We start from the raw sequence: 8866 nt of genomic DNA, 5'->3' as shown, positions 1-8866 counted from the left end.
GCTCAAGTTCGCTTTTGTGTTTTATATATTTGAAAAAAAAAACACACAAGCAATATATATATATAAAAACACAAAAGCAAAAGCTCAAGTTCGCGTTTTTGTGTTTTTATTGTCTTTGACAGGTACGTCAGTTTTACTGTACTTTCTCGCCCTTATACATGTTCTGATTGTTTGTTCAACTCGAAAGTTTTTGGCTTGCATGATCTTCTCCGAGTTTATGGAAAAGTGAGTGGCCATAGAATCCACATTCTTCTAGACTCTGGCAGCTCACACAACTTTGTTAACTATAAACTTGTGCAAAAATTGGGTCTTGATACGACACCCAGCGATCATACCTATGAGGTACGCCTACTTGCGGATCGGCAAGTCTGGGATCGAAAGGTGGAGATGCTACCAATCCGGATTCAGGACTACAAAGATACTCTGGAATGCTATATTATGCACCTAGAACATGTAGACTTGTTATTAGGGATTGAGTGGTTTAAGACTCTTCAAGTCCAAATAGATTGGTCTAGTCATATTTTTTCTTTTCAACGTAGGAACACCCAATATAGTATCTTAGGTGATTGTGTACATCCCTTTCAGGGACCTCTTGTAAATACAGTTGATTTTGGAAATATAATGGATCCTTCTTTGTATACCACTTTCCATTGTGTATTGATTCGACTTTCTTCATTTCTCATACCTTCCATGGATGTCAATGAATTAAGTGTATTTGAAAGCAAAGAATTATAGAAGATACTTGATTCATTTCAAGATGTATTTCCTAAGGAACTGCCATCGGGTTTACCACGTGAAAGGGCAGTAGATCATCGTATTGACTTGATCCCTAGTGCTCATCCTGTCAGTATTCCACCTTATAGGATGAGCCAAGCTGAGGAAGATGAGTTGGCTAAACAACTCGAAGATTATTTGAGGATGGGCCACATCCATCCAAGTAAATCACCTTGCACCCATCACCTTGGGGTGCACCTGTGTTTATGTTGCTTAGGAGAAAGAAGGACAACTCCTGGAGAATGTGTATAGATTACAAGAGATTGAACAAGCTGACAATTAAGAACCGTTATCCTCTCCCTAGATCAGATAACCTGATTGATCGGTTTAGCAAGAGCGAAATATTTCACGAAAATAGATTTACGTATTGGCTATCACCAGTAAGAACCATTATCCTCTCCCTAGATCAGATGACCTGATTGATCGGTTAGCAAGAGTGGAATATTTCACGAAAATAGATTTACGTATTGGCTATCACCAGATACGTATTCATGAAAGGCATGTCGAAAGAACCGCCTTTCGAACTAGGTATGGCCATTACGAGTTTCTCGTATTACCTTTTGGATTAACCAATGCTCCAGCCACTTTCCAGCAAATGATGAATGATCTTTTTCGTGAACATTTGAAAAAATTTGTGATTGTGTTCCTGGATGATATTTTGATATATAGTCGTACTCTTGAGAATCATGTTAGACACCTCACGGTTGTCTTATCTATTTCAAGACAGAATCGACTATATGCTAAGTTAAGTAAATGTGAGTTTTTTATGAGACAGACATCATTTACTTGGGACACAAGATCACTAGAGATGGATTGAGCATTGACTATGACCGAGTTCAGAAGGTTCTGGACTGGCCTATACCATGGACAGTGAAACAACTTCGTTCTTTTCTCGGTTTTGTTGTTTTTCTTCGAAAAACTGTGCGGGAGTACTCTCAGCTCACACTACCGATAACTGATTTGTTGAAAGGTCGTGGACGTAAGTCAAATCAGCCTATCACTTGAAATAACGATTTGGATATGGCCTTCAAACTTTTGAAAGATAAAGTCAAGGAAGCACCTATCTTAGCATTACCCGATCCTAGTCGGCCTTATGTTCTTGAAACTGATGCCAGTGACTATGCCATCGAGGCTGCTCTATTTTAAGATGGTAGACCTGCTGCTTTTGAAAGTAAAAAGCTAGACGACACTCAATCTCGTTGGCCAACCCTTGAGAAGGAGCTTTATGCTGTGATTCACGCTCTCAAGGTTTGGAGACATTATTTATATGGCTCCAAGTTTGTGGTATTGACTGATCATCAGTCAATGTATGTGATGCGGATGATTTGAGAGGAAGTAAGGCTCATTGGACTGAGTTAATGCAAGATTTTGATTTTGAGATTCGTTATCGTAAAGGATCCATGAATAGTGTTGCAAATGCGCTTAGTCGAATTAGAGAGGTGAATACTTTGTCGTTCACCGAGATTTCTTCTGACTTATTTTCGTCATTGAGAGGGCTTTGCAGAACTGATAATTATTTTGGTCCATTTTGGCAGAAGATCCAAGACGAGAGCTCATTGATTGACCAAGACTCGATGACTGAACAACCTACCATTCAGGTAGCAAGAGGCTAGTGGATGATTCGGAATGGTTTACTATTCCGTAATGACAAAATTTGTGTACCACAGATCCCGAACATTAGGTCCAAGATTCTTAAGGAGTGTCACGACGGCCCTTCTGCTAGACACCCTGGGGTACACAGGACATTATCGTTAGTGAAACACACTTTTTATTGGCCAAAGATGAAAGGGTATGTAGAAGATTATGTTCTCAAGTGTCAAGTTTGTCAAGCAAATAAAGCTGAACGCTTTAGAAGGTTGGGTTGTTGCATCCTTTGTAAATCTCAAGTAATAAATAGGAAAGTATTTCCATGGATTTTATTACCAGAACACATCAAGGCCACGATTCTATTTGGGTTGTGGTAGATCGCTTAACAAAGATGGCTAGATTTTTACAAACCTGGAAGACTATTACAGCTACGCAATTAGCACGACAGTTTATCGAGCAATTGTTTAGACTGTACGGGTTACCACAGGACATAATCAGTGATAGGGACTCTAAGTTTACGAGTGATTTTTGGAAACTTGTTTTTGAGAAGTTGGAAACAACTTTGAATTTGAGTTCCTCAGTTCATCCGCAATCTGATGGCCAAACTGAAAGAGTGAATCAGATTTTAGAAGATATGCTTCGGACGTATGTATCCAAACGACAGAGTTCATGGAAGGATTATCTTCCTATGTTAGAATTTGCATATAACGGTACTAAGCATACGAGTACATCTTTTAGTCCTTTCATGCTTATATATGGTTTTCAACCTAGATCACATGTTACAGTGGGATTCTCGTGACTTCAGCATGATGCAGCACGTAATTTTTTGCAAGATATGCAAGAAATGTTACAAGTTGCGAAGGAATCTATTAGAAGTGCTCAAGACCGAGACAGATTTTATAATAGACATCGTTAACCCAAAGAGTTCTCTTAAGAAACGATGGTGTATTTGTGAGTTCCGAAAGATTCCGAGACTTTACGAACAGGTCGATCTCCGAAATTATCCCCTAGATACTGTGGACCATTTCGTATTACACGACGGATTGGTTCAGTTGCATATGAACTGGATTTGCCTTCTCATGTGAAAGTTCATCTTATATTTCATGTCAGTAGACTTAAGGAAGTACTGGGTGGAACAGACCAGTTAGTTACTTCTCAAATCATAGATGTCGAAGACATGACATTTGTTCCACACGAACCTAAAAAGATTCTTGGATTTCGTGAAAGAAGATTGCGTAATACGCTTATCACGGAATACAAGATCAAGTGGAAGGATCGTGTTGAGGAGGACGCTACATGGGAGACATTGACTACTCTTTAGAGAGATTACCCTGGCTTCTCAGTGAGCTCAGGAGTGCACAGTGTGTATCTACCATGTGCTACACGCACACAAGACTAGCTTCGAGGTTTGGGGAAGCTTGGAGCTAGGTAGGCTGATTGGCGAGCTGAGTTAGGGATAGACTAACGGGCAGACACCCAAGTATGGACGGACGGGCGTCCAAGTGTGGACGCCCGATGATTGGCCAAGAGCCTATAAAAGGGTGGCCAAGGTTAGTCATTAGTCATATAGAGTCTCACGTGACTTGTGAGAGCTCTATGGTCTGGAGCCTGGATCTAGTGTGCAGACGTGCACCTGCTTCATGCAGCCGAGGCCGACAACAGTCTCGAGGCCCGCGAGGTTAGCTTCGTGGCGGTATGGGACGTTACGAGGTAGAGATTGGTCGGTACGTCCATCTAGTTAGCTCAGCTCGTGGCTCGGTGGGGACAGCCAAGTCTTGTGGGCTTGCCCACGGCTATCGTGGTTGGGAGGTGAGTCAAGCCTGCACCCCCTTCTTGTTTGTTGGGTTTGTTTGCAAGTTTCGAGTCTCGAACCAAGAGCGTTCTATGAGGAGATCTATGGGGTTTTGACAAGAAGGAAGGGATTTTGATTCACTTTACACAAGATGCCCGTGCACTTAGGAGCTCCATGATTGGATTGTGGAAAACAGCCATTATTAAATGCACCCTACGTGGAAAGACAAGCAATCAGGTTTGAGATTACAGCCCGGACAAGTTCTCAGGCTGGCTGCATATGTGGCACAGCTTGCTCTGCAGCATTGATCCTGGTCAGAAGGGGAGAAAAAAGATTGTTGGAAGAGAAAGAAAAGGCTATAACACAGCCCCCCTGGTCCAACAAACAATCCGGATTGGAGCTGGGGCACCCAAGCAGCGTTCTCAAGCTGTCGGCTCTAATCCAGGCAGCTTGATCTGCAGTTCTTACCTTCCTCTTCATGAAAAACTGTGCTGCTTGAAAAAAAGGTTTCCTAGAAGGCTGTCAATACCCCATAAACTTTCCAGTATTCTGTGCATAAAAGTTAAAATGCAACCTTCCTTGCCAAGTGTAATAACATAATCCAACATTTAGTTCCCGATGCTACGCAACAAATCAGACATATTTACACAACGTACACGCATGTGCATGTATAGTTTCACAATGCATTTATATCCTCTGCCAGAGGGGCCATCCACACACACCACAAACTGGCAAGAACCTTTAAAACCAAAGAACTAGCATTCTATCAGCTTCTTGAAAAATTGTGAACAATCAGCATGCATGAAACTGCTTACAGTGGGAGTCCACCAATTCTCTTTGCAATATATCCAGAAATCAACTAGCATTGCAGCATGAACAAGGCACCATTTTGAGAGGAGCTGGAAAAGAAAGGAACTTGGAACATGCGTCCACATTTGGAAAAAGGCCATAAAGCAGACTTGTTGCCTAGCTTTTCAAGTCAACTATCACCACACTGATGTTATCTTTGCTACCTCTGCTGTAAGCCAACTTCACCAAAAGCGCAGCCACTGAGGATGATGCTGGGTCCTCGCCAAGTGGAAAAGTTCTATTTTCACGCTTTCTCCTTGCAGCCACTAAACCTTTCCGAGCAATTTCACAGGCAGTGTCATTGCTTATCACATCCCATAGACCATCGCTTGCTAAGATCAAGCAATCATCCTCTTCCTCTCGCTGTACGCATGTCACCTCTGGTTCAGAGATAACACAACGCTTCAAGTATCTATCCCCTGCATTGGAATCAAAAAGCTCAAAATTATGTATATAACAACCACCAAAACCGAAAAAGAACCAGCAGCTACAAATATAACAACAAACCTATTGCCCTGGACAAAGCCAGAAAGCCTCCTACTCTGTAACCATCCCAGCATATAACTCTTCCACCAGCAGCTTCAATGCGTCTGGTCTCATCATCTCTTTCAGGCTGTGCATAGCACCAAAGGTAACAGAGAGACACATGAGCAATGGCCGATCAATTCCATGACCACATAAAGGAAAGAGAGAAAGATGAGACAATGCTGTAGCCTAGTATAGCTAAAAGGCACAAATCACTGCTCACCTTGTGATCCCTAGACAGGGCAACAGCCTTCCCACCTCGGGAAAGGACAGCTCTTGAATCTCCACAATTAGCAACAACTATCTGACATGAGCCGACCACTGCCACCACCGCTGTTGTACCAACATTCTCTGGGGCAATTGCATCTTCACAGCAAGTACAAGTGCTCTCGATGGCATCATTATCGCATATCCCATCAGGGCAAACCCCACCAACCTCCTTGTCTAACTTTGAGAAACAATCAGTCATTGTCTTCTCCCACTTGGATGTCCATCCATGACCCAGATCATCATCGCCATCTTCCACAATATCCAGGTTTTGGAGTTCTTCTGCAAGCAAAAGATGAAGCCTTTCCATGCAATACGTAGATGCCTGCAGTATGATACATGTAGCACATCATTAAGCCAAGATATGCATTCGAACAAGAAAGAGGACTAATAGCATGCAAAATACTAGCATTTGTGAGCTCCTTGCCTGGGAACCACCATGGCCATCATATATGCCAAAAAAGTGCAAGTCAGAAGCCGTTTTCTTTCCGGAATCATGTTCACAGCAACACATTCCCATTGCCCCACAAGGTAGCACAGTGAACGATGGCACAATGACAGCTGTATCTTCCATCTCTCTACGTCGGCCGCAAGCCAGTACCTTACTGCTGGGAGGGCACTGTCTTGCTGCCATGCAACAACACAGCTGGGCATACACTTCAACGGAAGTTGAAGGTCCCTCCTCGAAAACAATATTTGAAGCAGTGCCACAAGATGAATCCAACACATTAGGTGCAACAGGTACAGTAGCACTCTGTGGACTGTCAACAGATCTTTTGGAGCACAGTGGAGGAACTTCCGCCACCACCTCCATCAAAATCTCACCAGTTGAAGGGGCCCCACCAGTAGGCTCCCTAACATCTACCTTGGTAGAAGAAATCCCAGAGTGCTGCTCAGTTTTCAGACATTTTTTGTCTTGTTCGTGCTGCGATAATTCAACCATGATAGGGGGTACACATTGGCGGGGGCTGCTGCCTACTCTATTTGTCCATGTTGCAGAAAAGATGTCTTTCGAAGAGCTGAGATGCTCATTGCTCACTGTGCAAAAGCAACCCTCGAGTCCAGTGGCAGTCGAACTCTGAGTAGTCTTGCTGAACTTTTGAATGGACTTACATGTAGTGTTGTGCCAGCCTTCGAGAGGATATGATTGTGATCTAATCAGCCCATTATTCTTCATAAGGCCGTTGCCCGAAGTTGGATACACCTCCTTTCCCTTAAGTTCAGCAAGAAAGAGGTGAGATGTAAGAGCCCCATCCAGGCCCGAATGCGCTCTGAGCAGAGAAGGTTCTTGCTGCTTGATCTCAGATAGGTCATAGAAGCTTGCACTCACAAGGCAAGATCGCTTGTGCATATCCTGATGAGCATGCCTGGACCATGAAAGCTGTTTGAAATACTTTTCAACCGCTGCTGGATCAAAAGGAAGGGTTCCTACATCTTCAGAAAGACACGAGTCCATTGCTGTATGGAAAGATAAGGCTGTTGATCACACAAAAGAATCTCTTTCAATTGTATCTCCTTCTGCTTGTAATTCCTTTAAAAGGCTTCTTTAACCTGCCCCCACCCCCGGCCAACAGAGAACCCACATCCCACACAACAGAGCCATAAAAGAAACTGAACGTGTGGTGCCTTCTTCGAGATTGTCGTCTTCTCCAGGCACAAAACTTACCACATATCCATCAGAAAAAACCAAGTAATCCCCTTCCTACTATCAGGAAACATCATGAAATCTTGCACCAAGATTGCAAATGCAAGCCACACAGAAATACGTGTCAGGACACAGAAGAAATCCCTATAGCTGACCAGGAACACAATATAGCTGCAGCTGCTGCTTTTCTTCTTCATGCTCTCAGGCAAAAGCAGCTTCCATGTAAACACACTTAAACCTAGGGTTTAGGTCTCATCCTTACCTTGAACATTCTGCTGCATATTGGCCTTCAATCTCTTCCTGTCTCTGGCCTTCATAATCTCATATCTTTAGGGTTTCATGGTGCATCTAGGGTTTCATGCTGTAATCCCGTTGGTTCGGGCTAACTGGCGTCTCCTCTCCGTGCCTTCAACATCTTCACTGCGTTAGGCTTCCATGACATCGACATCTCTGTGCCACTTCTGTCATATGGGGTTCCATACCTTCAACATCCTGCTGAATGTCAGAACGTTTAGGCAATCTCTGACCTCCTGTATGTTACTTTGAAGAAAAGAGTCCTCAATGACTCTAGCAGTATTTTGATATGCCTTCACAACCTTAGCTGCTGGTTTTGAGTTACTCCTTCAATGCCTTCATCTTTTGACTGCCAAATTGCTTTAGAGCAGGGATTGCTCTTCTTTAGGGCAGGGATCCATCTCCTGCTACACATGCAAAACAAAGAACACTAAAGGTTTTTTATTATGGGCGGTGCAGGTAATGCGACATCGCCAGATCCCCTTTCCTTCCCTGGCCTTGCCCTCATCAACACACAGACACCACGCTTGGCTATGAAGCTTACATAGCACACTGTCCCCGACCTTTCGCCCACCCCAACGCCTCTCTCTCTCTCTCTCCCTCTGTGCAGAGCTCTAATCTTCAAAGTTCGCAGTTACCTCCCACTCTATGGCTGCCTAGCATAATACATCGTCTCCATCTCTGTTATCTCTAGCCTAATGAAAGGTTTCATGCAGGACTGCTTCGCTTTCACGACTTTTTGAACAACGAGGGCCTTTTCTTGCAACGTGTCAACAGTCACCCCCTTCCTTACGAACCCCCAGAAGTAATGACATGTTTTTAGAAGAGCTTCCTTTTGCTAAGAAAGCGGTCACCCGCTCACCGCTTCCATGTGCGAAAAAAAAGGGGGTCTAGGAGCACAAGCCCCAAAAGAAATAATCTAAAAGAATGCAAGTCTTTCAACCTATTAAATTAACCAATGGTACATGGAATCAATGATTGCCCTCCTCCTTCACTTTCGACCGATATATGTCACAATTCATGTACGCCTTGGAGATTCCTTCTCAAGAGATGCGTTGGAAAGAGCTCAATAGACATCGTAAAGAATCCAACATACAAGACATTAATCCAAGTGCACCCTTTGCCATCTCACA

General features: G+C 43.4%; 1 protein-coding gene across 1 annotated transcript; it reads right to left on the bottom strand.

The window, feature by feature from the left end:
- Positions 1 to 4893: 4893 nt before the first annotated feature.
- LOC147624186 (putative protein phosphatase 2C 6) lies at positions 4894 to 8648 on the bottom strand. The gene is made up of 4 exons (XM_086819126.1): positions 6222 to 8648; positions 5751 to 6119; positions 5510 to 5615; positions 4894 to 5421 (listed from the first exon to the last, which is right to left on the bottom strand). Exons 1-4 carry the CDS (start codon positions 7248 to 7250, stop codon positions 5120 to 5122), a joined length of 1806 nt encoding a protein of 601 aa, XP_086675252.1. The 5' UTR covers positions 7251 to 8648; the 3' UTR covers positions 4894 to 5119.
- Positions 8649 to 8866: the final 218 nt, after the last annotated feature.

Source organism: Cibotium barometz, chromosome 25, assembly GCF_041138505.1.
Source record: "Cibotium barometz isolate CiBa-2024 chromosome 25, ASM4113850v1, whole genome shotgun sequence".
Lineage (NCBI taxonomy): Eukaryota > Viridiplantae > Streptophyta > Polypodiopsida > Cyatheales > Cibotiaceae > Cibotium > Cibotium barometz.
Note: the sequence above shows the minus strand (reverse complement) of the source record. Positions and strands in the feature narration are given on the sequence as shown.